Here is a 19,385-nt window from a genome sequence, read left to right as displayed (position 1 = left end):
AATTTCAGATCAATCTGACAACAGGAAGGTACTTAAATTGCAATATCTAATTTTGATACAAATATACCGTACGGGTTTAGCTAAATAAAACCGTTTAACCCTTTCACGGACAGAGACCATGGGTCATTGGTGGTTCATAATAGGTAGTATGGCACCTTGGAATCGGAACGTCCGTATACGTTCTGTCTTTGAAAGTGTTAAAAAGAAACTTTTACAAACAGATAACGGGTTGTACGCTATTATTTATATTTTATGAAACTTTATTTCTGGCACTTCAGTATTTTAATAGCCATTTTTATAAATCAATTGAAGTAATAAGTAGTTTAAAGAGGTATTAAGAATAATTATTTGTCTCTTACGTCTTTTTACCCATGTAAGATATTACAAAAACTTACTTTAAAGAATTTTTGATGAACTGACATAATCAATCGATCACTTTGTAGGCAATTTTTACATAATGAGAGCAGATGTGTAAAAGTCGTTACAGTAACTTTTACTCCGCTAACATTACAGTATTATTATATTTAAAGAAATATTGTCGTTCTCGTATGCATTGTCGTAAGAGCTGTAAGTAATTTTGCTTCCAAATAATATTTTAACCAGATGGCGGTTAAGTAAATTTGCTTTACTGTAAACTGAAGTCATTTTTACGTAAGCGCCACTATATCCTAAAATAGCAATCCAACAGTTATAATATGTATTGCTGGACATAGAAAATTAAAAAACAATGTAACCTTACTTTGACATCATCTAAATTGGATAATTGGGTAAAAAGTTATGATAAAAAAACGAAAAAATGAAACTTTAAACGGCTTTTTCTCGAAATGGCCTTTTGGCGCTTACGTAATTTTGCCTTTCCAGTGACGATATGATGACCCTTTTTATTACACCCAGGCACCATTACATCTTCCACCCATTATCATTCCGATCAAAATGAAGAGAAGCAATATAAGTATCAACATAATTTTATCCATAATGTGATCCAAATATCAAACTTGCTGATCTTGATGCTGATCTTGATCTTTTCGACAATAATATTGCGAAGTTTAAACGATTATTGTGGTCTCACTTGCTTCTTTAGCTATCTTACTTAGTTTTGTTTTGGCCTTATGGTAATGTTTTTAGTGTATTAATAAGTATTTAACTGTATTGTTTATCCTTAGTTTCTGTTCTTTCTACTATTTTGTCATGCTGTGTACACTATTTTTTTTTGGATTGTAGACTAGTTCTAGACCTGTTTCGAGTTATGTCATATAGTGGAAAAAAAATATTGTATGTAGCGTGATTAAAATTGTGTTTTGAACTGTACATGTAAATGACAGATGTGATGTCAAGCAGTCGCCGTTCCGGGAATCGCTGTCCACGCTACAATTCAAGTTTGCAATCTGTTTGTGTACCTTTATTAATAAAATAAAATAAAAATAAAACAACAATTATTTTTATATATATTATGCTTCTGCCATTATATTGTATTTTGGAATAATTATGTACCCGAGTAATGAGAAAATAAGTAATTATCACGTTAAAACTGTACGACGCCATCTATATTGTTTTTGGTGAACGCGCCTCATTATCCTTGACAAAATTTTCTACGCTTTCGGCCATCTTGTAAAACCGAAAAAGTCATTGTAATTTCCCCCACGCCTATCAGACGAACTATTATTAAATTAACTCCCATTTTACCATCGTAGGGGTCCTTTATTAGTCCCTTATGGTCCCTTTATGGTCCCTTGTGGACCCACCCACCATAATTATATTAAGGCCCCCATATAATAGAGAATTTTGATTGACCGTGAAAAGATACTATTTTGGTTTCTATTGCTTTACAAACTGATATTTCATTGTGAAGTACGATTAGAATGATAGCAGGACAGAGGTATAGTGCATAGCCTTGAGTGAAAGAGACGAAAGATGTATCTTTCGCACTCACGGTATACAGCTTAGTACGAAAGAAACAACAGACACCTAATTTTATTTTAAGTTAAAACCGTCACTTTCTTATCCGCCGAAAGGGAAAGGGACGGATGATCGACAATTTATTAGGTAGTTTCCTAGGTCAAAGATAAATTATGAAATTATGATCACTAAATAAAGATCTAAAGGTGTCAAAAAATGTTTTCCTTTTTTCTGTTTAACCCTACGAATAAATATTTATTCGTAAATTTAACCTATTTATGAATTTTTATAATGAAAAATGAAATTTAATTGCACCATTTTTTCACGTTTTTCTATGACGTCACAGGTTGCTTTTTTATACAAATTCCATAGTAATGTCATGGTTTTGACGTTTAGTATTTTTTTTTTTTGTTTTGGTTTTCCCCGAAGGGTAAGGCAAAGGGAACTATGCCCATACAGCCATGTCTGACGTATTTTTTTTCTTGATGATTAATGAAATGATGAATGGTGATGATGATGAAACCTAAGCCCCCACCCTGGGAGTAGACTCCTACTCCGAACCCCAAACGAATTAACTCAAAAGTCCGCATAAACTTTTGAGTTATGAAGCGGCTTCCCGGCACGAAGCGAAAATAGGCAGATACACTTTGTTCATTGAATACTCCAATATAATAACACTCGCGAATGTCTTCCGACTAACTTAATGCGATCATTAACCACAAAACACCACTTCGTATTAATTATTTAGATTACCCAATGAAGAAAGCAACTGTCCCGTTCCCGTTTCCCGCCGAAAAACTGACGTTTAGTAAATTCCGGCCAAGTAGTTAATGCCATCTGCGACAAATCTACAATAAGTCACATAAAAAAAAAGTTTAGTAGAAAGTAACTGATTTGACTAATTAGAATCTACCCTATTGTTAATTTTAAAATGAATGAGTGAATAAAAGAGGCATCTCGCTGATATGCAACTCGTTTGACATGTGCTCTCAACTTAATTCTGTCGCATTATTGACCAATATGAAATTTAATTTTTAAATTTCTGCCTAAAATTAACGTGTGTTCCATTTATGTCTGTCGATTATCCGTCCCTTTCCTTTTCGGTGGATAAATAAATGACAGGTATAACTTAAAGAAAATTAGTTTGTATGTATTGTAATCAGCACCAGTACAATGTCGCAGAATATTTCTAAACTGTCTGAAACCTCATTTCATTCAATTATTCATTGTATACTCATTTAGAAGATCGAATCAGAAGTACTAAATCCAACAGCTGCCGCAATGAATTTTGTGTTTTACTGCTTTTAGAATAGAACAGGAAATGGGCCGGCAACAAATCGTTTTTAAACTTTTTAAACGCCTCTTTGTGCTAGCTTCTGTTTCGACTGAAACTAGTCTTTAATGCCCCGTAATAAGGTCGAGTTTTGTGTAAATATCTGTCGAAAATGCCTTCAGTCGTTTATCAAACGATAAAAAAGGTACTAAGTTCTTTTTTTATTCGTGTTTTTAATTAAACAAAGCGGCAAAACGGTTGCCAAAGAATTTCCCGTAACGAGGTGATATGTTTCGGCGCGAAAATTTAGCGGAAGTGCTTTTTCGCGGTAAAAAATGTGCGGTCCTAAATTCGTTTTAAATTGCTCGACTCTTAAAAGTTTTGGAATGGTGGCTTTTTGGTAAGTAGTCTTGAAAATACTGAAGTACGTACATAATGGAGAGAGTGTTTGGCTTTTTGCGAGAAGATTTGTTAATGATTTACTGTTTTGTTTTTTTTTTTACATTATTATTTTTTTTGTGTGTGTGATAGTTTACCTTTTAATTTTGAAATTGTAATTTTTATTTTTTATTGTTTTTCATGTTCATAGTCTTATTTTTCTTTTTGTTTCTTTTTTCATTCATTGTTTATTTTGTGTTATATTAGTTTTTATATTGTCTTTTTTTCTCGTCATACAGCGCATTGGATTACACTGTAATGTTGTATGTACCTTTATAAATAAATAATAATAATATATAAATGTAATATTTACAAGATTGGGCTATGCCATTATTTTACATACTTAGTGCCCATAAATGTGGTTTTAGCCTGAGTGGTAGGTACCTAAATCTTGAAATCCATACTAATATGTATTAAAAATGGAAAAGTGTATGTGTCTGTCTGTTTGTTTGTCCGTCTTTCACGGCAAAACGGAGCGACGAATTAACGTGATTTTTTAAGGGGAGATATTTGAAGGAATGGAGAGTGACATGGGGGGTTAAAATGGCCACATCGAAGCAATTCATCTAAGAAAGCAATATTGCTATTTGACATTTGTTTGCATTGTGCACTTACTTTAATATGAGCAAATGTCAAATTGCAATATTGCTTTCTTAGATGAATTGCTTCGATGTGGCCATTTTAACCGCCATGGGTTACTCTTTGTCTCTTTCTAACGCCATACGATTTAAGTCTAAACTATGTTCGAAGGGGGGTGAGGTAAACCTAAGTCAGACGCTGGTGGGGAGCGGAGAGTTGCCGTTCTATACGTAGTATTATTCCTTACTCTATGTCTCTGAGCAAACAACACAATACTTAGATAATCATCATCAGCCCATTAACGTCCCCACTGCTGGAGCACGGGCCTTCCCTATGGATGGATAGGGTGATCGGGCCTTAAACCATCACGCGGGCCCAGTGCGGATTGATGGTTATTAACGACAGCTAATGCAGCCGGGACCAACGGCTTAACGTGCCTTCCGAAGCACGGAGGAGCTCGAGATGAATACTTTTTTTGCGGTCACCCATCCTATGACCGGCCTTTGCGAAAGTTGCTTAACTTTAACAATCGCAGACCGAGCGCGTTTACCGCTGCGCCACCGAGCTCCACAAAATAAATAAATACTTAGATACTTAAGTATAAAATAAGCCAAGTTCGCACTGAGGTGTTTACGGTGGTTCGTGCGATAGCGTACCTTACCATTTATTTGTTACTTCAACGCTCGCTAGATTTCTGATTGTACTTGATTTAAAATAGTGTTTGTTGCTGAACGTATACTGTTAATTAGTAAAGAGATATTTCGAGAAGATTTCCGCGATAGTACTCTTGAATGGAAGTGATGGAAATGGCGGCGGGGTGAAAAATGTGTGAGAATTGTGCGATGTGTTGTGTAAGTGGATTTATGGGGTTTTGTGTCCATAATATTATGCTCGAGGAATGGGGGGGTGAAGGGGGGGGGGGGGGTGAAGGGGGGGGGGGTGAGGGGTGGAAAAATCAAGGGGAGGGAGAAGAATATTATATAATATGCTCGAATTTAGAATTCTTATATCAAAAATATTGAATTGGAAAATGTCTTGATAAAGTGTAACATTGTCAGTGGAGGGGCGAAGTTTCTATCACAAGTATTTTAATAACTTAAAAGAAACTTCAACCGCTATGTGTTAATATTATTGTGGTAAATAAAGTTTTTTTTTTTTTGTGTTTTAGTGTGTTGATGGTTCCTTTAATTTTGTTATAATGAATGACTTAATTATGTAAATAACGAAATTAATTGATTTGATTATTGAATGACCAAATAAGTAATTATAACGTCAAATGTAGACAGCGCCATCTATTTTGTTTAGTTAAACGTAGGAAAGGCTTTTTTTTTGTTTTGAAGCGACTTATTGGGGATTTGCCGCAAATGTCTACCACTAACACTAACTACCAACTTACTATTTAACCGTAACACCGTAACTATTTGACCGGACAAATAGGGAGTGCTGAGGGTTCTCACCGGGTACAAAATTTAAGACAACAGGCCTGAGGGTGCCCAGTTGGGCGCGAACCTCGGCTCAGGGCGACCAAAAAGTCGACAGTTCTAAAACCGTTAGGTACTTACTGTTGGTGTGTCAGGATCGAAGCAAATGGAATTCTATAGTCTCTGCTTACCCCGGTGGGAAATAGGCGTGAGTTTATGTATGTATGCACTTACTTACGATTCTGTTTTTAGTTTTGACGTCGTAATAATAGGTGACGTAACCTAACTTTTGCGTGTCACTTCTTTTTTTTCGTGCCTTATCCAACTGACCTTACTTTACTGTTACGTGTGTGTTCAATGACTTATGAACTGAGCCGAAATGGTGTTTTGATTTTATTTATTACTGTAAATAGTTGGTAACAAATAAATAATTTTAATTTGTTTTGTCAGTTTTTTGTATTTTTATTATTGTTCTCTCTCTCTTATGTTATTTCATTACCTGTGTGAAATGTGATGCCTGGAAAGGCAAAATTTAGTGAGACGTAATTTACAACTATAACTGCAACTATTATCTATAACTGTACCTAAAATACACAATGAAAATCTTTATATTTAACCCACACGATAGAAGAACCATAAACAGCATACCAAAAGCCACATCGCACTAATAAACAAAACAAATTAAGCAGAGAGACAGTAGAACTAAAAAGACATAATACCAACTTTGAGTGATTAACATTCCAATGTAGCCCCTAACAGCTATGCTCTCTGTAATGGCTCCGCAATTTATTACAACACCAAATAAATTCATTATAGAACATAATTGGCAAGGTTTTCGGCTATGGGCTTTGGTGGAACTGTGTTTAGAGCAGATTAGGGGTGTCGGAGAGTCAAAATGGGAAATTCATAATATATTATAAATCGTAATTACGTATTTTTAATGTGATTTAATGAGGAGCTCGGTGGCGCAGCGGTAAACGCGCTCGGTCTGCGATTGTTAAAGTTAAGCAACTTTCGCAAAGGCCGGTCTTAGGATGGGTGACCACAAATATAAAGTTTTCATCTCGAGCTTCTCCGTGCTTCGGAAGGCACGTTAAGCCGTTGGTCCCGGCCGCATTAGCAGTCGTTAATAACCACCAATCCGCACTGGGCCCGCGTGGTGGTTTAAGGCCCGATCTCCCTATCCATCCATAGGGAAGGCCCGTGCCCCAGCAGTGGGGACGTTACTGGGCTGATGATGATGATGATGAATACCATTACTATTCTGGAAGATGTAATTGTGCCTGGGTGTAATAAAAAGGGTCATCATTTATACCCAAAAACTTAGCCAAAAACCAATGATTCTCGAATTTGTATTGGAATTCATGTTTGGATCGTAAATGTTTATCACCTGCTCAGCAGTGAAGGAAAACGTCGTGAGGAAACCCGAGAAATGCATATTCGGAGGTATGTGACCTAACCTGTATTGGGCTGGTTTTCCCTTCGCGGGTTGGGAGGTCAGACAGGCAGTCGCTTCTTTAAAAAACCGGACCTGTCAAATCTTCAGGTTAGGTAAACGGACTCTGTGAAAAACTGGATAATGCTAGGGGGATGATGATTGGTACATCCACTCCTCGCCAGCTATGTTAGGGTTCTTAAGCCAACGGCCTCCGTGGTCCAGTGATTGAGCGTTGAGCTCACGATCCGGAGGTCCTGGGTTCGAATCCCGGTGGGGACATATCACAAAAAACACTTTGTGATCTCTAGTTTGATTAGGACATTACAGGCTGATCACCTGATTGTCCGAAAGTAACACGATCCGTGCTTCGGAAGGCACGTGAAGCCGTTGGTCCCGGTTACTACTTACGTAAGTTAGTAGTCGTTAGGTACATGAGCGATGTCAGGGGCGTTTGGCGGCTCAATAGTAACCCTGACAACAGGGTTGATGAGGATTGGAAATCCGCCTCACAACCCACACGATAGAAGAAGAAAAATCCACGAACTTCAGTAGGATATTCCACTAAACACACAAATCCCTACAGTTAGTGGATGTAATACTTACATACAAATACCTCTTAAGGTTCTGACACACGTTTCCTTGCCTGAAGTGATTGTTTTTGGCGGGCGATGTGCGAAACTAAACGCTTTCGGATGTGGTATGTCGTCTTAACCAGGAGCCAGGCGCGCACTGCGAATTTTTCGCCGCGCAGCAGAAAAGAGCAGCGGCATAATGGCCCCGATTCCTGCAGACACCGCCTAATTTTATTTTAAGTTATATCCGTCATTTTTATATCCGTCGAAAAGGAAAGGGACGGATGATTCACAGTTCTTAATTTTAGGAAGAATGAGTAAATGAATGAATAACCCGGGCGAATCAAAAAGGTACGTCGCTGGTATGCAATCCGTTTGACGTGCTGTCTACTTAACTGTGTCGGGTTATTGACTGATGTAAAATTTTTAGACGGCTGTTTTAGATTTGTGCTTAAAATTGACGTGTGTTAAAATTAGATGGTATTTTACAGGAATTAGCACCAATGTCAAAAATGTAGAAAAACGTGACTTAATATTACATTTTCTTTTTTAAAATTTGTAAATAAGTTAAGTAAATAAAAAGAAAAAAGAATAATTATGTTTTTCGTAATTTTTAGATCTCACTCATCACAGTTGGCTCCCCATTGGGATGTAGTTGAGCTTATGTTATGTTTTCTGCCTACCTGGGTAGGGTTTCAGGGCGTGAATTGTAATTTGTATTTGTATTTGCAATATGCCGCATCCAAAAATTTCCTTCTTTACTCCACAAACCATTACATATTCAAAGGCGCACCCCAACCAATACAAACATTTACCTTTTGCCCCAAAACCTACCTTATTCCCTTCACACAAAGTCTAAAATCCTTCAGCAAACACTCATGCATACATTTAGGCTTTACACAAGGGAATTTGGGAGATATTTCTTTTGGCGTTAAGGGTGGATTTTGGTTGGTGGAAGTGGATTGATTTTCCCCCTCAAGTTTCTATGGTGTGAATGTTTAAGTGGCTGTATGTATGTTTATGTATGGTGAAAATGTGGTTGTAAAAAACTTGTAAGACATTTCTTTTTGGTTAAATGTTGTATGGGACTGGAAGACATTGTTTTTGACGATAACGCCTTGTTTTGGAGTAGGCTCCTGTCTTCTTAATTCGTTATGATCAAATTCAAATTCAAAAATATCTTTATTCAGTAGGTAACATAGTTACACTTTGAATCGTCAATTTTTACATAACGAACGTCTCATCCGCCTAAAACTACTGCAGCTTCTCACAACCTGTATAGCCGGAGAAAAGAAGCTGCAAGAAAAACCTCGGCACAGGGCCCTAGACGTTCTTTAAAAAAATAAAAATAGACATAAAATATTGGTGTACAATTGAGTAATTTAGCTGCCTAATATCAGTTCTCAGACAGTTAATCCCATGCATTCATATCTTCTAAATAATCACTAACTTTATAATAACTTTTTTGTAAAGTTTTTGTTTAACTACTGTCTTAAAACAGTTGAAAGGCAAATTCTCACGACTATATCCTAATTGGGGTAGTCAGAGGTACATCTCACCGAGCTTTCTGTTACACCAACGTGATAGGTGAGCCGTATCGCCGTCTATAATGGTCGAGACAACTGTGTTAGTGAAAACTGCACTTGAGATAAATTAATAACTCATTGGTGCAAGTCCAGTACCGGGGTTTGAACCGGTGGTCCCCGTTTGAGAACCAAGCCGGTGTACATGACCGCAGTGACATCTTCCGCTGACTGACTTCAAATATCTCAAGAACTAAACGGAAACCGGATATATTACCCGAAGGACGTAATATACGATCCCGACGACCCGACTACTCTAGCCATAGAGGCGGCCAATCAGCTCGCGACACCAAATACTTCAGACCCCGATACCGACCCCGCCGGTGCCGGCGTGGTCGACGATTTCCCTCAATCAGCGCTTATCGCTATCGACCCACTAGGGTCGATTAATTCTTTCAAGTATTTTTCATCTCAGACGACGCCCTGAGCCGAGGTTCGCGCTCAACTGGGCACCCTCAGGCCGGTTGTCTTAAACGTTGTACCGGGTCAGAGCCTTCTGCGCTCCCCATTTATTCGGCCAAGTAGTTAATGGCATCTGCGGCTTATCTACAATAAGCCAAAAAAAATATTAATAATTTTCCGCAAACAGCATTAACTACTTGGCCCGCCAAATAACCGCAATATAATAACCCCTTCGTGGTCCAGTGGTTGAGCGTTGGGCACCCGATCAGGACGACCGGGTTCGATTCCCGACATTGCACGCTGAATCACCTGGTTGGCTGTCCTTCGAGAGACGTGTTAAGCCGTTGGTCCCGGTTACTACTTACTGATGTAAGTAACTAGTCGTTACATGAATCATGTCAGTCTTTGGCGGCTCAATAGTAACCCAGGTTTGATGAGGTTGGTAATTCACCTCACAACACACCCGATAGAAGAAGACTAATGTAAATAAATAAATATCTAAATATCTAATAGTTAGGTAGCTAAAGTGGTTCCGTTTTTCCATTCTAAGGTTGGGAACCCTTAAACAAAACGAACTATAAAGATGCCCTTTCAACACACTCGCCATTTACCACTATATGGTTCCGGGTTCAAATCCCGGTGGGGACACATCACGAAAATCACTTTGTGATCCCTAGTTTGGTTAGACATTAAAGGCTGATCACCTAATTGTCCGAAAGTAAGATGATCCGTGCTGCGGGAGGCACATAAAGCCTAGTCCCGGTTACTACTTACTGATGTAGGTAGTTGTTACATGAGCCATGTCAGGGGCCTTTGGCGGCTCAATAGTAACCCTGACATCAGGGTTGATGAGGCTGGTAACCCCTCACACGATACAAGAGACCAGTTATACCGAAATTCTCAATTTTCACATACCTATTGCATAGCTACTCATACTTGCAATACGAAACATTCATTACTCCAATGGACCGGTCATAAACCATTGATTATGGCCCAAAAGTGGCCACAATTGGCCCAAAAAGTGCCCAAGTTGGCCCAAAAAAACCCTAAGGCCACCTGAAGAGTCCAAATCAAGTTATTAAGAAATTCTCAAAGGTAAAAAATATTGAGTCCTGGTGGGCGATTCTTGGTACAAATAGGGGTGGGATGTGTCGATAAATGTATCGATATTTTTAAGTACTTAATAGTAGGGTCGATTAAAAAACGATTTTAAAGAAATAAGTAGGTTTAGAAGCAATAGAACATTCTAGAATGAAATAGAAATAAAATCAATTTTACCCATAAAAACCCGTAGTTATATATTTTTTTTTTTTTTTTGAGAAGTTAGAAGGACGTACCTACATTGACCAAATTGAAGATGTCCTTAGAAAAGGTTCAGTAATATCTAGTCACACTAACAACGTGTGGTAGCGGAGTACTACTCAATTGTATAAAAATATTTTATGTTTATTTTTATTTTTTTAGATAACGTCTAGGGCCCTGTGCCGAGGTTTTTCTTGCAGCTTCTTTTCCCCGGCTATACAGATTGTGAGAAGCTGCAGTAGTTTTAGGCGGATGAGACGTTCGTTATGTAAAAATTGACGATTTAAAGTGTAACTATGTTATCTACTGAATAAAGATATTTTTGAATTTGAATTGATTAAAATTCATATATTCACAACCAACTATAAGTATTTATTTTTATAAATTAATAACGTGTTTCGAATAATTCATTGCACAACATTAATAATATATGTCTTCATATAAACTTATTAACATTTTGCGAATTACAAACTGTAGTGTTGTCCTTTGATATCGATGATATATTCAAAATAATTGTTCACTGTTTTGATTTTGTAAAACTTGTTCAAATACAGTGGGGCGTTATAAACAAAAAGACACTTTCTTAAGCGCTTGTTATTTATGCAATTGAAAAAAAAATACTACACACATCACACGTATTGACGATGCGGAGAGTGAGCGAACAGAGAGAGAAAGTTGAGAAAAGAATCAATTTAGTATGAATAATTGAATGAATACCAAACAATAATAAAAAAGTAACAGCCTCTGTGGTCTAGGGGGTAGAGCGTTAGGCTCGCGATCTGGATGTCCGGGTTCGATTCCCGATGGGGAAATTTACAAAATCACTTTGTGAAACTGCCCTTTGTTTGGTAAGGACTTTACAGGCTTGAGTCACCTGATTGTCTGAAAAAAAAAAATTGATTCCGTGCTTCGGAGGGCACATTAGGCCGTTGGTCCCGGCTATTAGCCGTAAAAAAACCTCCACCAACCCGCATTGGAGCAGCGTGGCGGAGTATGCTCCACCCCCTCCGGTTGATTGAGGGGAGGCCTGTGCCCAGCAGTGGGACGTATGTAGGCTGTTGATGATGATGAAGAAATAAAATCATAACCGTTTTGAAATTATTTTTTGTTCGAAAGGTAACTTAAATACCTATCAATAAGGTAATAGCACAGATCGTATAATACATAATAGGTAAGCTGATAGGTAAATCAGTAGGTAACGGAAGGTACATGACTCATTTTGGTTCTAAAAGTAACAGGTAAACTAGAAATCTGATTCTGATACAGGGTAGACAGCACGTGTATGTTACTTCATCGTTCTAATAACATAATAAGTAGGAAAACAACATAACGAGTATGAAATCAACACCGAGCAATTTGTTAAGGCGTTTAATTCTCATAACGGTTTACTTGCGTATGATTCGTTAAAATGTGTTACATTGCCTGCTTGGTTCTATTCATAGATGTAAATAAAAAATAATGATCAGACCAGCTTGCTTCTCAAACGGGGAGCGTCGGTTCGAACCCCGGTACTGGCACCAATGAGTTATTAATTTATCATAAGTGCAGTCACTAACAGTTGGCTCTACCATTATAGACGGCGATACGGCTCACCTATCACGTTGGTCTAACAGAAAGCTCGGTGTAGTGTGGGTTCTCAGGTAGATTAATGTAACTCTGACTAGCCAAATCGGGTATATAGCCGCTTATATTGGATATATGGAGCATACTCCACCACGCTGCTCGTTGTGGGTGATTTTTACGGCTAATAGCCGATACCAACGGTTAAACTTGCCTTCCGAAACCAAGTAATGGTGGAAAAATAAAAAAGGCAATCAAACACAATACAGAAACAGTTATGAGAATCGCGTGTCTAATTATCGAACACACATTGTTTCAACAATTACGTTGTTCTAACAATCGTGATGTTCTGTCGACAATTAGCGAATTGAATAATTATCGACTTTTACAAACACTAACGCAAAATTTGGTAGTTTCCTAGGTCAAATATAAATTCAGAAATTCTGATTACTAAATAAAGACATATCTAAAAGTGACAACAAACATTTTCCGTTTTCTATTTAACTTATTTATGAATTTTGATGAGGAGCTCGGTGGCGCAGCGGTTTACGCGCTCGGCCTGCGATTGTTGAAGTAAAGCAACTTTCGCAAAGGCCGGTCATAGGATGGGTGACCACAAAAAAAAAAAGTTTTTCATCTCGAGCAAACTTGTATTCTTCTCCCTTCCGTGCTTCGGAAGGCACGTTAAGCCGTTGGTCCCGGCTGCATTAGCAGTCGTTAATAACCATCAATCCGCACTGGGCCCGCGTGATGGTTTAAGGCCCGATCTCCCTATCCATCCATAGGGAAGGCCCGTGCCCTAGCAGTGGGGACGTTAATGGGCTGATGATGATGATGAATTTTGATAAAGAGAAATGTAATAAAAAGTGCGACATTTTGCCACGTTGTTCTATGACGTCACAGGTTGTTTTTTCATACAAACTCCATAGCAATTTCGTGTTTTGACGTTTAGTAAAAAGTAACTGATTTGACTAATTAGAAACTGTTGGTTGTACGTTTTTTAATTAAGTTTGTACCATGTCAGGGGCCTTTGGCGGCTCAATAATAACCCTGACACCAGGGATGAGGGATTTCTTTTTTAAAGAACGTCTAGGGCCCTGTGCCGAGGTTTTCCTTGCAGCTTCTTTTCCCCGGCTATACAGGTTGTGAGAAGCTGCTGTAGTTTTAGGCGGATGAGACGTTCGTTATGTAAAAATTGACGATTCAAAGTGTAACTATGTTACCTACTGAATAAAGATATTTTTGAATTTGAATTTGATGAAGTTGGTAATTCACCTCACAATCCACAGGATAGAAGAAGATAGTGAAATCGATAAAAGCATTAAAATATCGATAATCGATAGCCGCGCCGCGTCTCTACCGCTGTCTGTAGAACAATCGTCACAGTAGCGGGAAACATCACTAATTAACCGAACTGACAAATTCTCGAGCGTCCCGTACTGTTGGGGAGACAAGTCTTTAATTACATAAACTCACGCCCCTAATTTCTAATGGGGTGGGCAGGCACATCATAAGTAGTCAGAAGACAACTTGCAGCTACTTTTGATACCATACAATATAAATTTATTTCCAAAAGAAGCCATTTTGGAACTTTCTGATGCCTAAACTTGACTCAAGCCAGTGCTATAGACATTAGCTACCATATACGAAATCCTATGGATTTAAAACAAAAATACTAAATCAAAAAAAAAGAAAAGAAAGAAAGAAAAAAAGAAAGAAGAAGAAAGTTGATGGCAGGGCTGGCAGAGGAAGACCGAGAAGGACTTACGATGACCAAATTGTAGATGTCCTTAGAAAAGGTTTAATACGATCTACTCTGAACCGGCGTGCGTGTATGAAGCGATTGATGAATGTGGAGGAAGCAAGAGAAGTGTGTCAGGATCGAAGCAAATGGAATCCTATAGTCTCTGCTTATTCCCGATGGGAAATAGGCGTGAGTACTAAATCAATTAACATATTTTTTCAAGTACCTATGAACCGTACCGTGCCGTACCGTACCATACTATACCGTACCGTACCATACTATACCGTTTGTTGAACCGTATTGTATAGTTTTTAAAAAGAATATCCGTCATCAAATTCTAAGCGTAACAAAAGACAAAAATCCCATTTTTATCTAAGTCTATTTCCGGTATTATATGTACTTAAAATGTAATAAAATTCCCGTAAAACCATTTCCCATATTATGGTTTAGTATTTATAATTAGGCTTGAATTAATTAAATTTCTTGTGTGTATGTATTTTATTTTACATTCCTATTTGCATTATTTTGTTCACTATGTAGAGTGGAATTTATTAATTAGGTACGTACATATTTCATTTTTTGATTAAGTTATATTTTTTACACCAAACATTTTGTTAATTGAATAAAAAATAACCCGAAAAATAACACTTTTTCTCACAATATTACTGGTTTTTTCTCACGCGTTATGTGATCGAACTGACAATCGACTTTCGTTTTTAGTTAAGTACATTGATATAAACAGGTGATTTTTATACTCGTATTGCAATAATGTCTTTATGAAGTAGGTAGGTACATACTTATTATTTTCATTACTTTCATCACCATCATCACCAGCCCATTAACGTCCCCACTGCTGGGGCACGGGCCTTCCCTATGGATGGATAGGGAGGTCGGGCCTTAAACCATCACGCGGGCCCAGTGCGGATTGGTGGTTATTAACGACTGCTAATGCAGCCGGGACCAACGGCTTTACGTTCCTTCCGAAGCACGGAGGAGCTCGAGGTGAAAACTTTTCTTTTTGTGGTCACCCATCCTATGACCGGCCTTTGCGAAAGTTGCTTAACTTCAAAAATCGCAGACCGAGCGCGTTTACCGCTGCGCCACCGAGGTCCTCTCAAGTTATTACTTTAATTCGTAAAAAATATAAGTACTGCTCGGGTATAGCAAACCACTTCGACTATTTAGTAGTCAGTTTTATGCTACCACAAAACCTTTGACTTTACCCTGCAGGAATACCATTGGTGCTATTTGGTCGATACATGAGCCATGTCAGGGGCCTTTGGCGGCTCAATTATAACCCTGTCACCAGGGTTGATGAGGTTGGTAATTCACCTCACAACCCACACGATAGAAGAAGAAGATTGGTGCTAATTCCTGCAGACCCCATCTAATTTTATTTTAAGTTATACCTGTCATTTTCTTGTTGAAAAAGAAAGGGGCGGGTAATCGACAGGCATAAAATTTATGGAATACACGTCAATTTTAAGCAGAAATCTAAAACAACCGTCTAAAAATTTTACATCAGCCAATAACCCGACAGAACGTATATAAGTATGCTATTTATGTTTGTTACTTTATCTGCAATCAGTATCGACTACAAGCATGTTAGGTTTTGTTAGGGTACTCAATTTAAATGACGAATAAAGTTAGGCATAGGTATAATTCAGGTGTAATTACCAGTGAGTCGTCCAGTCATAAAATGAAGTTATAACCGTTCAATTAAACCAATATTAACAGACTTTTTAACTAGCAGTTAGTTAAAGCTTTTTTCCGATTCAATAAAAAATCTGTTATTAAACAGTAGCCAATAATCCGTGACTAGTGATGGGATTATTGTTAATGTAGCAGTGATTGGTACTAGGTATTAATACTAGGCTTTGGGATTGTAGAGTAGGACTACACTAGAATGTGAACGTTCAATACTTATTTGCATTTTGTAATTGCGCAATTTTTCCTTCATTGTTAATAAAAAATGATTTTGAAACTTGTATTCTTCTCCCTTCCGTGCTTCGGAAGGCACGTTAAGTCGTTGGTCCCGGCTGCATTAGCAGTCATTAATAACCACCAATCCGCACTGGGCCCGCGTGGTGGTTTAAGGCCCGATCTCCCTATCCATCCATAGGGAAGGGCCGTGCCCCAGCAGTGCGGACGTTAATGGGCTGGTGATGATGATGATTCTTCTCCCGTTTGGGTTGTAAGGTCAATGACCGAGTTCATCTTACCTGGTGTCAGGCTGTTAGTTACAATTTAAGAACCATAGGCTCTTGATATTTGATCGCATTTGTACCAACAACATTTTTTTTCAATAGTTTTAAAAATAACATACATACATACATAAACTCACGCCCGCAATCCCTAATGGGGGGAAAAAAAAAAAAAAAAAAAAAAAAAAAAAAAAATAATTCTACTTTTCAGGTACAATACAATACAAAAACTGTTTATTGCTCTTTTTTTTAACTAAATATTAAAAATAAACAATTGTAATCTGTTAGATAGCACAACAGGCGGGCTTATTGCTAAGGTAGCAATAAGCAGGAAAATAATTGCTTTTGTGTTGTGTTGTGTTGTGTTGTGGTTTAAAAGATGTGTTGCTGTTACAGTTTCTTGTGATTTCTTATCCTCAGCCATAACACCTTGCGAAATGACGTAGATTCAAAAATGTTACATTGACCTTCAACAAGTTTATCCATGATAATTACGTTAATTTCTGATTTCTGGTAAGTACCTACCTAGTAAATGTATATTTTTTAATAGTTTTATAAACTATGACCCCGTTTCTTTTTATTCTCTTTGTCTATCTGGTTGGAGGGAGGGATAGCCAACTTACAGTTGTTTTTTTTTTCTACGTGACTTATTGTAGGTTTGCCGCAGATGGCATCAACTACTGCCGCAAATGGGGAGCGCTGAAGGCTCTCACCCGGTACAACGTTTAAGACAACAGGCCTGAGGGTGCCCAGTTGGGCGCGCGGGATTGGAAATATCAATCTCGCGAGATCCCGATGCAGGATCTCGTCTAGTTCATAAAAAAATGTAAAATTAGGATGGCTAAACCCGATGAAAATTACTTGTTTGTGATAGAGGTTAATTAAAACAAAAATAATTTACGAAACAAGACATAAACCTTTCAGCCGTACGACGCCCACTACTGGGCATAGGCCTCCCCCAAGGATCTCCACCTCGGCTCAGGGCGTCGTCTGAGAGGAAAATATTTGAAAGAATTAATCGATAGGTCGATAGCGATAAGCGCTGATTGAGGGATATCGTCGACCACGCCAGCGGGGTCGGTATCGGGGTCCTCTAACTTACAGTGACTGATAAAATTGCATGTGATTGGCTTTAAGTGGCACATGACGATTCTGTATCACTATCGATTGTCATCAATCGTTTCAAACTTGGCTAGGGCCTGTTCTGTCACAGCTACTCCCAAAGTAACTGTTACCAAATACCAGCTACTTTTCAACCTTATCCCATCACTACAAATTATCGCAACTTCAATTAAGGCATGTTTCGTAGAACAACTATTATCTGCAATGAATGTATCATTAGTAGAGTATCCATCAATAATTGTTTAAAAAAAATCGCACGAAGTTAGAAACGGAGAGTTATTTGCTTGACGATCTCGTCATCACGCTCCTGGCCGTTCGGGGTAGGTAGAGGAACATAACATAACATCATCATCATCAGCCGTATGACGCCATAACATAACATAACATAACATAAACAGCCTATATACGTCCCACTGCTGCGCACAGGCCTCCCCTCAATCAACCGGAGGGGGTATGGAGCATACTCCACCACGCTGCTCCACTGCGGATTGGTGGAGGTCTTTTGACGGCTAATAGCCGGGACCAACTATGTAAATAATTATGTACTTAATGATATTACATAATTATTAATTATTATGTTGTTTACCCTCTCCGATTGATTGAGGGGAGGCCTGTGCCCAGCAGTGGGACGTATATAGGCAGTTTATGTATATGTATGTATAATCTGCTAGATATGTTCAAACACAAAATTGTTAGGTATTGTTTCCAAAATAAATGAAATGAAATGTAAACTTAATTTTCTCTGCAAATGAAACACAGTAATAAACATAAATACATTGAGAGCATACTCCACCACGCTGCTCAATACAGATTGATAGAAACAATGATAAATGAACTAACCTTCAGTGGAGCAGTGTGGTGGAGTATGCCCCGTACCTCTAGTGGCGCGACGTCGGGGGCCTGTGTGCATTAAATGGTGATGGTGGAAAAGAAATCCAAAAACTAAGGCTAAAAAATATTATATTTTGTGTAAAAATTGAAGATTTTTTATGTTATTAAATGAATATTAATATTGTTTAAGTAGTTTGAGTTTGATTCGGAGATTCCTGAAAAACATCTAATGAGAAACTTTCCAGGCGTTCACCAGCAGCAAGATGGCGTTGTGCAGCTTTAACACTTTCAAGGACAGAACGTCTATAGACGTTCCGATTCCAAGGTGTCATACTACCTATTATGAACCACCAATGACCCATGGTCTCTGTCCGTGAAAGGGTTAAAGTGATAATTACCTATTTTCCCATTACTCGGGTAAGTACATAATGATTCCAAAATACAATATAATGGCAGAAGCATTATATAAAAATAATAATTGCTTGATATTTCTATAACATAAAAACACAACACACAAACAGCCTATATACGTCCCACTGCTGGGCACAGGCCTCCCCTCAATCAACCGGAGGGGGTATGGAGCATACTCCGCCACGCTGCTCCAATGCGGGTTGGTGGAGGTGTTTTTACGGCTAATAGCCGGGACCAACGGCTTAACGTGCCCTCCGAAGCACGGAATCATCTTACTTTTTCGGACAATCAGGTGATTCAAGCCTGAAAAGTCCTTACCAAACAAAGGACAGTCTCACAAAGTAATTTCTATAACATTATGTATATAATTATGTAGCTACCTATATTGCTTCTCTTTATTTTGAACAGAATAATAATGAGTGGAAGATGTGTTGTGCCTGGGTGTAATAAAAAGGGTCATCATTTATACCCAAAGACAAAGATAAAAGATGCATAATGTCTGTTAATTATGAAATTAGAAGGTTAAACGAAGGAAAGTCTGTACAGCGCCATCTATATTGTTTTTGAGAAATGTAGACTGGAAAGTTCCTCATTGGCAAAATAAAAAAA

General features: G+C 38.1%; 1 protein-coding gene and 1 long non-coding RNA gene across 3 annotated transcripts in view; one reads left to right on the top strand and one right to left on the bottom strand.

Annotated features, from left to right (window-relative positions):
• Positions 1–9,306, top strand: part of LOC126378596 (uncharacterized) — a 50,131-nt gene extending 40,825 nt beyond the window's left edge. Inside the window, exon 2 of the long non-coding RNA XR_007568121.1 lies at positions 9,205–9,306. This is a non-coding gene — a long non-coding RNA (uncharacterized LOC126378596). The remainder of the gene's footprint in view (positions 1–9,204) is intronic.
• The window catches only part of LOC126378454 (segmentation polarity homeobox protein engrailed-like), a 36,899-nt gene that overhangs the window by 6,633 nt on the left and 10,881 nt on the right, over positions 1–19,385 (bottom strand). The window contains exon 2 of one of the 2 annotated variants that reach the window (XM_050026828.1): positions 18,375–18,434. The exons of the other annotated variant lie outside the window; for it this stretch is intronic. Coding sequence (XP_049882785.1) covers positions 18,375–18,434 — 60 coding nt within the window. The remainder of the gene's footprint in view (positions 1–18,374; positions 18,435–19,385) is intronic. 2 annotated transcript variants of the gene reach the window in all.

The sequence above is a fragment of the Pectinophora gossypiella genome, chromosome 26 (assembly GCF_024362695.1).
Source record: "Pectinophora gossypiella chromosome 26, ilPecGoss1.1, whole genome shotgun sequence".
In the NCBI taxonomy this organism is placed as follows: domain Eukaryota; kingdom Metazoa; phylum Arthropoda; class Insecta; order Lepidoptera; family Gelechiidae; genus Pectinophora; species Pectinophora gossypiella.
The sequence above is the reverse complement of the archived record's forward strand: the minus strand, read 5'-3'. Positions and strand labels throughout refer to the sequence as shown.